Source organism: Parasteatoda tepidariorum, chromosome X2, assembly GCF_043381705.1.
Source record: "Parasteatoda tepidariorum isolate YZ-2023 chromosome X2, CAS_Ptep_4.0, whole genome shotgun sequence".
In the NCBI taxonomy this organism is placed as follows: domain Eukaryota; kingdom Metazoa; phylum Arthropoda; class Arachnida; order Araneae; family Theridiidae; genus Parasteatoda; species Parasteatoda tepidariorum.
Genome location: NC_092215.1, coordinates 9,504,680 through 9,523,253, shown reverse-complemented (window position 1 = coordinate 9,523,253; position 18,574 = coordinate 9,504,680). Strand labels below are relative to the sequence as shown.

At 29.4% G+C, this 18,574-nt stretch overlaps 1 protein-coding gene across 1 annotated transcript in view; it reads left to right on the top strand.

Annotated features, from left to right (window-relative positions):
• Nucleotides 1-15,216, top strand: part of LOC122269382 (uncharacterized) — a 382,923-nt gene extending 367,707 nt beyond the window's left edge. The window contains exon 8 of the mRNA XM_071188215.1: nucleotides 14,672-15,216. Within this exon, the coding sequence (XP_071044316.1) occupies nucleotides 14,672-14,813 (142 nt within the window). The 3' untranslated portion in view covers nucleotides 14,814-15,216. The remainder of the gene's footprint in view (nucleotides 1-14,671) is intronic.
• The last annotated feature ends 3,358 nt before the right edge of the window (nucleotides 15,217-18,574 follow it).

The window sequence follows — 18,574 nt, the reverse complement described above, 5'->3', positions numbered from 1 at the left end:
TTCTTAAAATAACTCAGATAAATCTATGTAGCTTATGTTATTAATTATTTCAAGAAGCCAGGAAAATGACAATACAAAAACCTACTAATCTTGAAAAATTTTTTGAAATAGACTTTGAACCAGAAAATTGGTTCTTTATTCATGCAGAGAGCTGCAAATAAAGATCAGATAATAAAGAAAATGTTAAGAGAGATAAGAAAGATGCAAATGTTATCTTTTAGCTATAAAATCAGCAAACAACTCAATGAACGAAAATCATTTGATAGCATAAAAGTTATTAGGCATTTAAAGCAATAATGCATCGATTATATACGGTAAAAATAAATGAATAATTGCTTATAAATAGGTACCATGTGTAGGAATATTGGTTTAGATCTTGAGAAATAAATAAGATAAAGATATAATTATTTAAAATAAAACGTGGATGCAATGTAAAGTAAATAATATAAATTAACTTAAGTTTTAAATTGTAAAGATCTTAAGCAACCTCTAATTATGAATGGAAAACGATGTAAAAGTTTAGCACTGGTATACTTTGTATAAAACATTGTTTTAATTACAAAAAAAAAGAAAATCCCTTATAGATAATGATAAAAAGTATGAATGAAGTTTTAAGCATAAGATCAACAGCTTAAAAAACCTCAGAAGAAAAAAAGTTATTTTAATCTTGAAATATTTTAGAGATTAACAAATTATTAAACAAAAGTAGAAATGTAAATACCTGGAGAAGTCACTTAATCCTGACAAATAAGTAAGGCTATGTCAATTTCAAAGGACTAGTACATTTTGAGCCAATTTAATTCTCCATTAGAAAATTAATCCTGTTAAAATGTTTCATAAATAAAGTTATTATCGTTACACAAGGAATTTAATAAACATAAAGAATGTTTTTTTTTTCATTGGAACTAATACGAAGCTACAAATTAGAGATTTTTTAAATGTAGCAGGTAGTGATGGTTTTTATGCTAATTTAATCTGAAAGATTAAATTAACGTTTTTTTTCGTCGAACTTAGTATATACGAATTATTTCTTTCCTCTTTTTTTTTTTATTTATTTATACTTTTATTTTTATACATTTGAATACCGTACCGTAAAGTGCTTACATAGTGACACTACTATATATGTATATATGTAGGTTTAAAATGTAGAGAAAACATGGAAAAAGCAAAAAAAAAATAATAATAAAATAATAAAAATTCGAAAAAAAAATAACCGAAAAAAATTGGAAGAAAAAAATCCGGAAAATAAAAGATATAATTTTTTTATCAGCTCACACGATTATATCCGCAAAAAAAACTGCACTCTAATAATATAGCCAAAGCAAAATATATCAATACAGTAGTGTGAGGATCACTCAAAAAAAAAGTTTGCGCACTCCTTTTTGCTTATATAATCGTGTGAGCTCATAAAAAGATAAGATACCTTTTATTTTCCGGATTTGTATTAATTTTTTCAAATCTTTTTTCGGATTTTTATTATTATTTTTTAACTTTTTTCCTTTTTCATTGTTCTGTATATTTTTCCATTTTTTCCACATTTTAAACTTATTCTATAAGTTCTATTTATTTGCAGCCTATGCACAGTAAATAAAACTTATTGTTTTTCTTAATTTTCTTCGTTTTTCTTCAGTCCTTTTTGTATTTATTTATTATGAGCATTTTATTGTATCAAGACTCTCTTCCGCACCATTTTGGATTTAAGAATAAATTTTTGATTTTCGTTTTATTGATGCATCTTTCTCTGGGGTAGAATTGACAAACTTTTGATGATATTGTATTATTCGGCAACATCGTTCAAAAGTTTGAAAATGAAGCCGCTTCTTTTCCAGATCAGGCGAAATAGATTTTGATAATTTTTTAGAAATTTTAGCAAATTTTTCTCAAGGCTTTAAAGTAGTAAAAATTAAGATTTCGAATCAGTAATTTGAAACTAAACATTTTTCAATTTAAATGGCACATTGAACTTTAATTTTTTTTACAGTGTAAACTGGTGAAAGCCGATTTCGATATTTTCTTAACAACGTTAATTTCACAAAAACCGAAATGTTTATGAAACAAATTTAAAAACGACAAATGTTTTCTATTTAACTACCTTCCATAAACTACTGATAGCACAATTGTATTGGAACAGTTTTTTTTCAGAAAAAAATTAAAACAGAATCTAAATTACAGCACTCTCGCAAGTTCAGATTCGGTGACGGCCCTATACTTTACACGTATTGATAGATACTAACAAATAAAGTAAATATCTAGTTCAGTATCAGTTTATTTATATCAGTTTATTCGTGAAAATTGATTTAAGGAAGATAAAAATTATGTTTAGAATTTTCCTACTCCGTTTCCGCCCTTTCTGCAGTTGAATTTGTTCGAAGATAAGGGTCTCTCAGGTTGCAAAAAATTTTATTTTAATAGCATTGGTTTTCTGTTAAGGACACTAGTTGAAACTAGTGTTGGACTAACTAGTGTTGGGAAACTAGTTGTTGGACTAACGTTGAAAATGCTAAACATCTTATAACTGTGGTATATAATATATTTTTTCGATGGCAAATTTTTTTTAATAAATTCATGAAGACATTTGATCTTTTTTTTTTATTTTTCATTATTCTTTTATGATTGTCTAAATTAATATCTATACGTCTTAAGAACTTCATTTAAATAATGGTTAAAAGCATTGAAACTAAAAGTCTGGTAATATTACAATTTTTACAGTATTTCATGTTTTTTTTTTCAATAATATACCTCTGATAATATTGAGCAAAAATAATTTTACATATTTTTATTACTTAATTTAATATATGTATAATTTTATGCCATTAAAATTTTTAATTTAATTCCAAGGCTCTGAATTTGTATACAAAACTACGTTGAAGTGTTTGAAAAAAAACATTTTAAAATCTACATAACTATTTCTAATATATAAATACATATATAAATCAATTCAATATCAATATTTCAATATTCAATATTTCATATCCTTAAAATAACCGTTACTCAGAAGTTTTGCATTGTAACTACAGAAGCTAACATAAATCGTACAAAATACCTGATTTAATAAACTTTAAAATATTTCATAAATAGTTCGAAAATAAAATTTGACTGGCAATTATTTTACACTTGTATTAATGTAACTTTAACTTTCCTATTTTGTTAATACTATAAAAATATTTCGATTGATTCTATGTCTTTTGAAATAATTAATATTCGCTCTTATTTAATATTATCTCCTATTTAATACTATAATATAAGACCTTTCTTCAAATTCTAAAATTCGAAATTTAATTCGACTCAAATACATTCTAAAATTCTCATTTATATCACGCTTGTTAGCCTAATGTCTATGGCAATGAATATAAGAAATTGTCGAGTGTTAAAAGAAAAGAAATAAAACATCATTTTATAAAAGTTCCATTTAGAATGAATTTTCTTTTTCAAGTATAGAAGTCGAAGGTTAAATACTTTTGAAAGAAACTAAGTGCCGAGACTTTGACATACTTTGTTAACGCTTCAAAAAATAACGCTGACGCTAGTAGAAAAGAGGCACATTCAAGAAGCATCGAAAGTGCAAATTTCGAATCTTTTGAATATTCAAAAGGTAACGTTCATTTTCCTCTGCACCCCTTGCCATACCTCATCATTCCCTGCTCATTTCGGATCATTACATTCCACTGATGTTGACAAAAAACTGAAACAACGAAACAAACTGTTCAGTTAATGGATGTTTTAAAAGAAGGTTATAAGAACCTTTCTAAAATCTTTATTCATGGCAAACGATCCTGACGGATATAAATGGAACATAATAGAGTATTTAAAAACGGCATATCGTAATTTTTTTTCCAGATCCTTTGCCCTGGAATCAAAGGCAGTATTGATCAGGACGATATATCGTTAAATAATAGTTTTCATAGAATACGATTCTGATGAATATAAATGGAAACTATCAGAGTATTTAAAAACAGCATATTGATATTTTTTCAGATTCTCTGCATTTGATTCAAATGTAGTATTGATCAAGACGATATATCGTAAAATGTACTTTTCAAAGCAAACGATATTGGTGGATATAAATGGAATTTAATACTGTATTTAAAAACAACATGTAAATTTTACAGATCGGCATCGGAATCAACGATATATCAGACCGATGTATCGTTGAATAATGTATTTTATAACAAACAATCCTGATAGATATAAATGGAACCTAAAAGAAAATATTTAAAAACAAAATATTGTAGTTTTTTTTAAAGTTCCTTTGCCTTTGTATCAAATGTTGGATCAGGACGATATAGCGTGAAATATGACTATTCTGACTATTGTGACAACGATATTGAAAAAACTTTTCCCCGTCGTAAAGTTAATACCCTGCCTTACGCTAAATAATGAACACACGGTAGTTTCTAGATAGAAATAACGAACACAAATAATAACGAAAACAATTATTATATCTAGATTACGATAGTATCGTAGTCATTGTCAAAAATGTTAAATATCGAATACGTTAATATCAAATGCATTTTCGATAACGGTAGTTTATTGAACATTGTAATCAAGTATTGATAAATTTCACTTTGATAACGACAATATTGACAATTGTAAAATTGTCAATTTTAAAATACTTATAGTTTTACACAATCTTTCAGTTTGATGTCTACGTTTGCCTATTATATTAAGCACAAAAAAGAGCTTATTGCTTATATGACAAAATCACAGTATTGCGTGAATTTGCATATGAATTTAAAGATATAAAGTGCTTAATAAGCAGTAAAAAAATAGAGAAAATAAAATAAATAAATAGATAAAAAAATAAAGAAATAAAATAACGGAATCACAGGCTACATGTTTACATTCTAGTTCACACAAACCGGTTATTAACCAATGAAAAAGCTCCATAGGTAAAAGGTCTTTAAAATTATTAGCAATTCAATATTTTTTCAACAATATAGTGAATTCTAAACAATTCACTATACTGTTGCAAAAGATTATTTGGACTTTAAAGCAGAAAAATAGCTTGAAAATTTAAAAATGTATTGAAACTTTCAATAAATCATCAGTTTAACGAGATTTCTTCATCTCCATGAAAATTTTCAATGGTATTTTTCGAAGCTATTTCACCGAAGAATATAAAAAAAATAATAAAATAAGTGATATCATAAATTACACTTAAAATCTAGTTACGTTTGATGAAAAATTGTAATTTCAAACCATTTATTATATATCGTGCCGTAGACTTAGCGGCTAGAGTAAAAAATGAATTATCTTCTTAGTATACGCTCCAAGCAAAAATTTCTTTAAAGTAACGAAACGACTATCTCACCACTTCTTCGACGGAAAGAATTTCGTCAAAATTAAAGAAATATTTCGTCATTCCATTTTAAAAAAATTTCCAGCGCCTAAAGTATTAAAATTTATTAATTATCACTTTACAGTGAGCACCAAGTAGGTAGATCAATGTTACCCAAACAGCACGAGGACATATGGAACAGAGAGATAAAAAAATAAAAAAACATCCATGCTCATGGCGAGATTCGAACCTGGCTTCTCCTTACTCACCCTGCCGAGGCCAATCGGCTTGCTTCATTTTTTTTAATGTATAGTTTCATCATTTTAATCAAAAAAATCTTCCATAATGCACTACGATGTGACTTCGAATTGAAGAAACATTTTCGTCATATATTTGAGAATGTGCATTTCGTCACAAATCACGTGTTGAATTCTTGGCGAAATAATTCACGAAATTAACGCTGAAGTTGAAGGATTGCAGAGTAGTCAAAAGTAAGAGTTTTATCTCTGAGAGTGTGGGCTTTTAATGTATTAAAAAGTAAAATATTTAATTCTTAAATATTTAAAATTTAAATTATTATTAAATATTTAAAGTTTTAAATATTTAAAAAAGAAATTGAACTTTTTTTTAAATCGTCAATTAGGCTGGATTTTTCCAATTCGATGAAAATTGAATGATTAAATTGAATGATCTCAAATGAATAATCCAATGAATAATTCGCAGTTTTTGCAAATCTTTAAGAGCCTTTAAGATATTTCAACATTCGGGCATATATGGGCAGATCTCTAAAACCTTTAACTTTTGATTAAAAAAAAATAGTAATAAATAATAGGCCCACTATTTTTACACCTCCAAAATTGTTTGAAAATGTATAAAATATCAGAAAATAATCGTGAACATCGAAAATTTTGATGCCCTTATAAGTATAAACAAAAAATTAAAATTTTTGAACTAATTTTTCTAGGTTTATATACATTTCATTGAAAATCATAAAAACGACAAAAATTTCATTTATTTAATAAACATATAAGCTAATTGAAATTTTTTTTTATTGAGCAATTTTTTCTTTTTAATAATTTCATCCATATTTGCCCTTTATTTTTCATCAGAAATTATTAGTATCTTAAAAGAATTGAAAAATTTTAATATTAAGTTAAATTGTTCTAAAATGTATAAAAAGGCTTACTTTAATTATTTTCAGTCAAATAATATCTTCAATTAGTAAAACATAGGGAAAAAACTGAGCTCTGATATGTTGAATTCAATTAATTAATCCTGACGTTACGGTCTGGACAACCTAGAGAATAGATCGAAAACTTTACTCAGATGCAACGCAATGCGATGCACACAACACAGAAAATAAATTAGGCAATGACAAACGTGTGATCAAGATTTTGATTGATTTTAACATTTACTTTTTGGATCTGCGTCTGATTGCGGTCTTGACATCGTAACTGTAACCTCACCGAATGACAGTTTGTGATTATAAACTTAGAAAAATTAGTTCAAAAATTTTAATTTCTTGTTTATACTTATAAGGGCATCAAAATTTTCGATGTTCACGATTATTTTCTGATGTTTTATACATTTTCAAACAATTCTGGAGGTGTAAAAATAGTGTACCTATTATTTTTTATTATTTTTTTATTATCAAAAGTTAAAAGGTTGTAGAGATCTGCCAATATATATATTTTTTTTAACTAACGAATTTAATATAACAAACGTTTTTCATTTTGACAAAACTGTGGATTTTCTTCAAATGAACGTTTTGTGCAAATTCTACAATTAGTATATATGACGCTGATTTAAGATATGATGAACTTGACCCAATATTCATGAATACCTGTTACAAACTTACAACAGTTTTATAAGAAGTGTATTAGTCGCTAAAAATGTAGTTATTTCATGTCATGACCGAGCGTTTTGAAAGAGACTTTATAATCAATGAATACTCGTGAAATTTTTATATTAATATCAACCTAAATTAAGCAAATTATTGAAAAAAAGGTAAAAAATGCTTTTTTTTATTTTACCAAAACTTGCTTTTATTCATTTTGACATTTTCCTTTTTTTGTTGCTAAAGCTGTTTTGTTTGCTTTTATTCATTTTGTAGGCGAAAGATGGACAAAACTAACAGTCATGAATATCTGTTATAAACTTTCAACAGTTATTGATATTTATTTATAAGCAATTTAACCGTAGTTTGAAGGCAAATATTCTCTTTGTAGAATCTGTCTCCTCCTTAAATTTAGTTGTTCAAATGGCTTTCTAACAGTTGGTTTATCAATATTCCAATTTCCACTTCCTCCAATTCTTTCAATACTGATAAGGGTATTTTTTTGCGGATGGGAAAAAAAGAGAATCTTACAGAGTACGAAAAAGAAGTTTTTAAAGGAAATATCGATAATTGATATACTGAGCTTACGCCATTTTTCAGCAAAATCAAAAACTTTTCATATTCTCTCAAATTCTTAATTTAGTTATTATTGTTCACGCTTCCTTCAAATCCTCAACATATCAAATTTCAGCATTATTAGAAAGTAACTTTTTTGGTTTTGCCATGGATAATTGAAATTCAAAGTAGTTCATACAATTTTATTCAACTTTTATAAATTATTTAGTCTTCAGAAGAAACTTTATAAGTTGTTTTTTAAGGAATTTAAACTACTAGTGGAGTCTCTATTTTTTAAAGCAGCATTTTTATTAAATATTTTTTTAAGGAAACTGTGATTTAATTTTTTTTTACATTTGCTATTATTCATTTAAGAACTGAATTCACTGTTTCATAATTATCTTACACTGTTAGAAATTTCTCTGAAAAAATGGTTAAATGATTAATAAAAATGGTTAAATTATTTAATTGTCTTTTTGCCATATTCAACCAAAAGCAGTCCAATTACCATAAAAAAAGATGTTATTCAAACGATTGACTGTGAGAAAAAATTTTTATTGAGTGTTTGAACCTAAAACTATTAAACAACCAGAATTTATCCGCATCAACTAGACCCAACATGAGAAGACACTTAGCTCCTTGCAGATGAGTAATTACTGTAACTGAGAGGTCTAAGCTGCCAATCTTATGACGCACGAGTATTCAAATTTCAGAGTTCACACTGCTTCCATTCCTGAAACAAGTGAAGATTTTTCAGTATCTTGCTGTCCCCAATTAGTGACATTGGATTATTAGAAAAGTAAACTCTCATTCATACATAGATGGCAGTACCACAGAGATTCTTAAAACAAAATAGTCTTGCATTTCCTAAGTCTGACGAAAGATGGTACCACCAGAAAAGCTAATTAAACCACATACCACGCTAAAATAAAACTCTAACACAACTTAACTCCAATGTCCATTACTTAACGAAGAGCTTATCATATCCTAACTCTTATATCTAGTTAAATTTTATTTTTACAGCTTTTTGACCAAGTTGTTAACAGGTTCAAAACTGTAGAGTTAAGAAATGTTCTTAACCGTAATTTTACGGTTAATTGGATGGACAGACTGCTGACGGTTATTTTACCGTAATTTAGGAAAGAAAATTTAACAGTGTATTCAGTCGTAGGATTAATCTCTTTTTTTAAATCAAATCAAAATGTCACTTCTTTAATAATTTTCAAAAATTAATCTTAACTATTTTTCTTTAAATATTACTTTTAAATTTTGTGTTTTAAAAAATTTTAAATCTTAGTACTTATTCTATTTTTTACTGGAAAATTCTTCGAAATATTTTTCAGTAAAGCATGGCACAATTAGTTCAATTTTTCAGAGACTTGTTTGATAGTATCTTAATAAGTAATTAATAATCTTATTCATTACAAAGATCATTCTCCATTCGAAATCAAATTCAAACTGATTTTAATTTAAACTTCTTTTAAATGAATAATCCTAAGAAACTGACAAAGAAGCGTAAAATTATACTTGATAATATGAAATTTTCATTTGCTTCAAAAGGATTGGCATGTTTCGATTGCTCCAAAATTGGCGCCTATTCTCATGTCTCGCAAGACATGAATAAGGAAAACGAAAGAGATTTATAACAGAAAATATAAAGTTGCTAATAAAAAAATAGAAAATGAGTAAAGGTGAAAAATATAACTCAAAAAATCCTGGGAGCCAAGAGTAAAAATGTTTTCCTTGCTCATTATATTTTGCCTTCTTCACTGTTTATTACCTTTATTTTTCATCGTTTGCAACTTTGCGTTTTCTGTTTTAAAACTGTTTTGTTTTCCTGACAAATTTCTTTAATTTTTCAGACAAATTTCTTTAATTTTTCAGACAAATTTCCTTAATTTTTCAGACAAATTTCTTTAATTTTACAGACAAATTTCTTTAATTTTTCAGACAAATTTCTTTAATTTTTCAGACAAATTTCTTTAATTTTCTAAGAATTTAAAATTTTAGTACAGTTTTCATTTCTTGACCTAGCATTTTAAAAAATATATTTTTTAGCAAACTATTATTCAATAATTAAATTGCTCATGAAATTAGATAATTAGTAAATTAAAAGACTTGTTAGATGTTATTAAAATAACTTATTGACATTCTTATTTATTCCAAGATCAGAACTTCTTTTATAAAACTCTTTGTTTTATTTTATTTTTATTTTTGAAATTTTGTTTCATTAAAGCATTTAAAACTCAAGATTCGTTTCGATTCCTAACGTAGCATTCTTCGAATTATTTTTAGGAAAGCTATTTTTCAATATAGTAAATTGTTTTAAAACTTGTTAGAATTACCTTAATAACTGAGTAATAATCTTATTCATTTCAAATATTAATCTCTTTCCTGACTCAAATCAAAACTTCTTCATATTTTTTTAATCATTTTTCAGTTATTTTCAGCTTTAAAGAATTTAAAATCTTAGAGTAGTCATTTTTTTAATGTAACATTCAGTGAAACAGTTTTAGAAAAATATTACTCAATAAATTAAATTATTCAAAGACTTGCTAGATATTATCTTGATAACTGATTGATAATTTTATTCGTTTTAATGGGTAATCCTTTCTCTAAATAAAACCGGAGCTTCTTTTGTAAATTTTTTATTATTTCTCAGTTATTTTAGAAATTTTGTTCTTTAAAAAATTTAAAATCTTAGAGGGGTTTTTATATTTTAATTTAACATTCCGTGAAATCTATTTATAAAACTATGACACCATAAATTAAATTATTGAAGACTTGTTATACATTATCCTAATAACTGATAAATAATCTTATTCATCTAAGATAGTAATCTCTTTTCTGAATCAAGTCGGAACTTCTTTTATAGAAAATTCTCCCGCTTCTTAATCTTTCCATAAAATGAAAGAAGAAAAGAAAAAGAAATCTGTTCTTCTTAAATAAATAAATGACAGAAACTAATTAAAGAGCGCTTTCTTTTGAATTTCCTTTCCATTGCTTTTTCTATTTCATTTTACTTTTTTTCATATGTTAAAAGCAGAAAAGAACTTTCCGAGGTTGATGAAATAATTTTTCGAAACTTTATCACACTTCTTCTAATAATTACTTTGGTAATAAATAGCTCAGAATATTTTCAATGAAATAAGAAATAAAATATCATGTCATCGTTATTTTTTCATTAACAGTCAGTGTGGTTTTAAATGGTTCTGAAAAACAAAGTCGAAATTTTCTGGAATTTCGGAGCAAAATGTACAATTATGTTTTGTAGCAGTTACATTTCATTTTTTTCTTCTTCTTTTTGTTTTTTTTTCAATTACATACAGAACTTATTTTAAACAATATCACGCATTAATAGAAAAGTCATCTTATTAATTAAAAGAAAACACGTTCCGTCGCAATCAATTATACAAGATTTTTTTTTTCATATCTACAATGTTTACAAATTGATCGGAATTTTGCGAGTTTTCGTTGTTTTTCGTAATATGTAGATAATTGTTTGTTTCAAAATAACCTTAGAATTTCGATTTTTTAATTTTTTTTTCAAGAAAGAAAAAAAAAGCCTTTTACTTCTACAATAACAGATTCAAACAAGTTTATAAGATGCATTCAGACAACTTTTGCAATTTCAAAATAATTCCATAATCCCATAATCTGTTCATATTTTTCCTTATAAAGAATTTTAATCGTCACTTTTGTATGCTGTATGTACTATTCCTTTTATAATAACCTTAGAACATACTTATATTCAACCTTTTTTGTTTATTTATTTCCGCTTTTAAAGATTCAAATAGAATTAAGTCATTAATTTGGACAACTTCCGCAAGTTTAAAACAATTCCATTTTTTAAAATACACTGGTGGGCAAAACTTAAGCAACAAGTGCGTTTTCTGTCATAACTCTACAAGAAATCATCCGATTGACATGAAATTTGAATATGATGTGCATTATTTTGTACTTGAACGATGGTAAAAGAATAATAGCGCAGAAATAAATATAAAGCTTAGAGTAGGGTATGAACAAAAAAAGGTTTTATTTGACATATAGTGGCGTTACACATGATTGCCTGAAGAAGCGTAAGTNAATCATCCGATTGACATGAAATTTGAATATGATGTACATTATTTTGTACTTGAACGATGGTAAAAGAATAATAGCGCAGAAATAAATACAAAGCTTAAAGTAGGGTATGAACAAAAAAAGGCTTTATTTGACATATAGTGGCGTTACACATGATTGCTTGAAGAAGCGTACGTACAACAGGCAGATGTTCCCTAGTATAGGATATGCCCTCCCCTTACTGTAATTGTTGATTGGCATCGTCTCTCCATGCTAAGCACCAGATTATCCAGGAGTAAGCGTCTCCATTGCTCCTTTAACGCATCTTTCAGCTGATGGGTGTTACCAGGAGGATACTGTCGTGTTGCAAGGCGTCTCCCTAATGCATCCCACACATGCTCTATGGGATTTCGATCTGGAGGGTAAGCTGGCCAATCCATTCGTGTGATATCTTCCCTTTCCAGTAGCTCTTGAACATTAGCAGTACGGTGTGTCCGGGCATTGTCATCCATAAAAATGAAGTCTGGTTCAATGGCCCCTCGGAACAGACGCACATGGGGTAGGATTACCTCATGGCAGTAGCGGTCTCCAGTTACAGAACCTCGGTCGAAGATCTGAAGCTCGGTTCGCCCGTTCAACATAATGCCACCACAGACGACAACTCCAGGACCACAGTAACGATCTCTTTCCGCGATGTTATTGGGATGAAATCGAGCTCCAAAGTCTCTCCAGATCAACTGACGTTGAGAATCGCTTGTAGCACTAAAACGACTCTCATCTGTGAAGAGGACGCGACTCCATTGATGAGGTGTCCAGGTTTCGTGTTCTCTGCACCACTCTAAACGGTGCCGCCGATGGCTAACTTTTAAAGGTATGCAGCGTTCAGGACGTCTAGCAAATAAGCCACCTTTGTGGAGGCGTCTGGCCACTGTAAATCTTGATACTTGTCGTCCTGTGGCTGTGCACAGTTGCTGAGATATGGCGCTCGCTGACTGAAAACGGTTTCTTTTCGCCTGGAGGACAATGCAACGGTCATCTCTTGGTGTTGTTTTCCTTGGACGGCCGCCACCAACCTTCCGAACAGCTGTACCAGTAGTTTTAAAGGCATTCCAAGCACGAGAAACAACACTTTTGTTGATCCCGAACTCTTCGGCGACACTGGTCACACTACGCCCCTCCTCAAGCTTCCCAATCATTCTTCCTCGAGTAAAGTCGTCTAAATGATTTCTTGAAGACATGTTTCACAAAACAAATCACTTGCACTTGCAGCGAATGTCTTTAACTACGGTGCTCTTCATCCTTTTATCACAGCTTTGACCTACGCGCTCCGACCCACAAGGTTTACGTACACTTACATCACCTACGACGTTTTATTTCTAAAATTTGCATACAAATAATCTTTCTATTGAATTACGTGCATAGTATTCTGCAATTTCATGGCTATCTTATACTTTGTTGGGGAGTTGTGGCCGAAAAACCACTCGTTGCTTAAGTTTTGCACACCAGTGTATGCACATTTAATTCTTGACTGAAATTGCTTTCTCATTGGGAATATTCATAACAAAGTTAAAAATGAATTTATACTTAATACTTTGTTTCAAGCTAAACATGATATATGAAAATAGCAAAATTTAAATTTGTTCAATTTAATTTCTATTCGGTTTTTCATCAATAACAACAGAACAACAGATGAAATAATTACTCCCCTACTCATCTACAATCGTCCAATTACATGCCGACAATAGCCCTGTGTCATGGGGAAAGTATGGGTTTTTTTATTAAAAAAAGGATAATTATAGTCTTTCTATAGACAAAACTCCTCTCGCCATTCGCCTGGAGTAGTGACGAAGACTATGGTTACGAGGTTTAACTATTTCAAGTAGGGGTATTGGTCAATGTCTAAGACAGGTCTTACCCCGGGTCGGTGAGAGAAAGAAAATAGTTGAGACAGTAACTCTCCTCTTTGAAATGCGTCATTACTTGTTTCCGTAACAGTAGACGGCCTTAGATTGAGTCTAAGACAGGTCTTGACCCGGGTCGGAGAGAGAAAGAAAATAGTTGAGACAGTAACTCTCCTCTTTGAAATGCGCAATTACTTGTTTCCATAACAGTAGACGTCCTTAGACTTTGTGGCGATGAGAGTTATTTCTATGAATGAACTATGAAAAAATATGCAACTAAACTTGCTTATGTATCATTCAAAATTGTGACAAGTGTTTAAATTTCATTTAAAAAAAATTTTTTTTTGAGTCGTGGTGGCTTAGGGGATGGAGCGTTAGCCTTCCAATGAGGTGAACCGGGTTCGAATCGCAGCGATGGCTGGTGGATACGAATTCAGCCTCCGGCTTGCACCGACCACAGTGCTCATGTGAAATATCCTCAGTGGTAGACAGTTCATGGTTAGAGTCCCCTTGCCGTCAGGCAAACAGTAGGAGGTAACTTCCGTCAGGCTAACTTCCTCTCCATGTAATGCAAATGCGGGTTACTTCCCTGAAAGTGTCCTCCACGAAAGTAAATTTATTCCAATGCTTGATCCAGGAGTTCCCTTGCCTTCTGGATTGGGTTCAAAATTAGGGGGCTACGGAGTCAAACCTTAGTAGTCGTAAACCCAAAAAATTTGGTTGGCTGTTCAACTATGGTTATAAAATAAAATAAGATTTTAATTTTAAAGAAATACTGTATGTGTTTACATTTCGAGTAAGCTTATTTTACAAAGTTATAAAACTGTCCATCCACACTACTATCCATCACCTTTATGAATTTTTACATTGATTCGTCATATGGGTACATCACAATAGGGCCATATATAGGGAATTTTTTTAATGAGCATCCTGTACTTTGCATTGTTTTAATATTTAAAATCTACCATTTAATGCGTGAAGAATTTTACATTCTGTGTAATGTTTTTGTCTAATAATTTTCTTTTTTCTTCCTTTCAGCTCTGCTGAGAAGCATGAATTCTTTACTAATTTTTCTATGGACATTGGTAATTATTTCCCTGTCTTCTACAACAAGACTATAACTTTATTAATTATTCTGCTGGTGAAAGATTACATTTGGATGACAATAGCAGCGAAATAACGTGAAAATAATTCTTGTTTTGGGTAGAAAACTATTCAATATTTATGTAAAGAAAATACTAAACGAACCAGAAATCGAAGTTGCAAGAAAACTTCCATTTAAGAGTCCCAGAACAGAAGAACGGCTTATGAACTTATAAACCGTTAAAATTGGCAAAATTCAACTCGCCAATGGAGATGAAAAATAACTGCTATATAAGTATACATTTATACTAAATATAGCCATAGATATATTGTTGCGGAAACAACCTAAATACCATTTGTTCCAGTTTAAAAATTTACGCCAATGAACATTGAAGCCTTCCCATATGATGGCAAATTTTGATATTCTTAAATTTCAACAACACATGTATTCGGCGTTGGTGGCGTCCACATAATGTATAGCTATTAAACTTTTTTCTTGTGAATACACAAATCTGTTAATTAGGTATGGTGCGAATTACAAGATGATATTTTTATCAATGACTGATGCTATTATTTCTAATAATATCCAAAAACAAAGTATTATTTTTTTGGTTTTATATAGTTTTTTTATTGCATAAAAATGTGCACAATGAAAGAAAACTACAACTTTCATGTAGAAAAGTGTTACCCTGATATATGACAATAATATTTATATAAATGAGAGCTTCATTGTAAAGGTTGTTTGATAAATCAATCCTAAAATCATTATGTGTATATATATATACACCGAAGAGCCATTACATTATGACCACCCTCCATCTATAACAATGGACATGCCCAGGTTTTCATGGTTTCTCGCCCAGGAACAATGTTTTCATGGGGCAAATTAGGATCCATAATCCTCATAGAACAATCCCTGATGTCTGTAATCTACTTGAACATAGTTGCAGACTAGGTTCACCTATTCATAGCAACAGTTTCACTTGCGGGGGATGGTGTTCACCTACAGGATAAAGCACCCTGTCATAAAGGTCAAATCGTCGAGGAACATTCCATTGACTTTCAAGTCATGTATTGGCCCCAAACTCCCCTGACCTTAATCCAATAGAGCATTTGTGGTCCCACTTGGAAAACCAAATTCGTGGTGCCACGCTGCCCCCTCGCAATGTGAGGGAATTGCAGGACCAGTTGGTGAGAGCTTGGTACCAGATTCCTCAGACTACTGGTGGAATCATTGCCGCAGCGGGTGCTAGCAATTTTGAGGGCTAAAGGTGGTGCTACATGTTATTAGCAGGGTGGTCATAATGTAATGGCTCTTCGGTGTATATATATAANTGCAAGTTGTAATTCACTACACTATTACTGTACTATTTATATGGTGGTTCAGGAGTGCTAATATATTATTGTGAAGGGAGGACATATTGAACTAGAGGCAAACTTTAAATTTATTCTGTGGCAATATTCTTTTTGAGCTAGAATTTTAAAATAAATTTTTTAATTCGATATTTAAATATTCTAAAATGAGAATTGCAAATTTGTTAACTTATTCGTCACTATATTTTTAACCTTTTTTTTAATTTTTGTTACTGCCTTTTTATAGTTACACCTATGATTTGGATTCCAAATCAGCTGGTCGGAGCCCCTATTTCGACAAATGTCTTGCTTCAGTGTAATTTGGAATCTCATCCTAAGTCTGTGACATATTGGGTAAGAGAAGGCGGCATGATGGTCTTGACAAACAACAAGTATAGAACTGAAGTTTTACCAACTGTACTATATAAAGTACAATTACAATTACATATCTTCAACTTACTGCCAGAAGATTATGGGTCATATACATGTGTTGCTAAAAACTCTCTGGGGGAAACCGAAGGAACAATTAGGCTATATGGTAAGTTGTTATTATAACAGATAGGTCTTTTGAAATGCAATTACTTCCTAAACTCATCGAAAGTAATTACTCTTCTTGCATACATAAGTACTCACGAACACTGTAAAAATCTCTGGATCAAATTATGATCTATTGTACCAGCACTTTGAATACATTATCTCTAAAATCCCTTTTACCGTGACACATTATAAGGTAAATATTTTAGCAATAAAATACAAAACATAAAAGGCTTGAAAAGATAACTAAAATCATGTATATTCGAAATTATCTTTCAACGAACAAATTAGGGAATAATGCATCAGATAAGTAGATGAATCTTTGATGTTTATAAAGTTTTTCGATATATATCTGTGTATATTCATATATATATATATATTTATATATATAGGGTGTTCCGTAAAATCTACACATGGAGATATTTAGAATCCTTAACAAAAAATGAAAAGCAAGCACGCTGGGATTCGAAGATTAATATTTAAGGAAGAAAACGTACGTTATTGAAGTCTGATAAATCTCTGCATAGCAGCAAAGACAGAGGAAACGTGTGTATTAGAAAATTGAAATTAGAAGGTGTTATTTGTCAAATTTCGACAGCGTTCTAGTTTTTTCCCTAACTTAAACATTAATTTGTGATCCCTAATGTACATATTTTTGATTGCATTTTTGATAGTGACTCTGGAAATACATTTTAAGGTCTGTCTTTACGGAACACCCTATGTATATATAGCGCAATTTATTTTATAAAGTAAGAATTTAATTTTTTTCTTGCTTTCATAAAAATATGTATAACAAGAAAACTGTTGTTATCTTACGTCATACGAATTCGGGACGTCGTGAATAACGATGCAGAATCCATCGTTGAGATTTCTGGTGTACGTCAGACAACTTTAATGTGTTGTTTTAAGTTATTTAAATTATCTTTTTCTGATGAATTTTTGAATAAATAAATTGAATTTTTAGTATACATTTGAGAAATGATTATTCTACCATGAGAAGGATTATCGAAGGTGTATATAAGACTGTAAGGTGATGTAACTTTTTCAGAGTTATCATTTTTATTGGAATATTTCTATTGTCATAAGTTTTATTTTATTTAAGTATGATTATATTATCTTATAGAATATTTAAACTGTGTTTACATTAATATTTATAGATATTTAGAACTTAATATCAATTATGCAGACATATTGATTTGTATTATGTAATTGTTTCGCGTAATGAGTGGTTATGCACTTTATACAATATTTCAAGAAATCATTTTTTTCTAAGTTCTTAATTCTTTGACTATGTAAATGTCTAAGATTTGAATTTTATTGACTATTAACGTTTGGAATTTTCTTGCCGTAGTTGAAAGTTTAAGCGTGTTTATCTCAATTCCTGATCTTCATATTAGATAACAATATAGCCAAATTAATTTAAATTTAGCTTAATCCTACCTTAAATCAGTTTGCGTTTATGTAATTGATTACTGCACTAAATAAATCAAAACATATATTTTACGGCATTTATTTACAATTATGTTTAAAAAAAGTTTCTTTTTTTAAATCCAAACCTTAATAAATGTAATTTAAGAGTAATTATAACGTTTTCTAGCTTAATTGCAATAACCATTGCGACTGTTTTCAAGGTGGATCAAGAATAATTAAATGAGTATTAAGTATGGGTTGACTTTTGTGAGTCATAAAGACTAATTTGCGCAATATTTAAGCTAAAGATAAATAAATATATCTTACAAAATATATGTAAAATAGATACATATTAATTACTCTTGACATAAATGTTTTATTTTAGTTTAAAAAAGGATTTGTAAATCTCAGATTCTCACAGAAAAAAAATATATTCGAACAGGCATCTATATATAACACCTTAATATTTAGAGTTTAAGAAATTATTTTTCAAACCTTATTTTATAAATTTTTCTTGCAAAAGTGAGAAATCACACACTTACATTATGCTGTATTTTCACG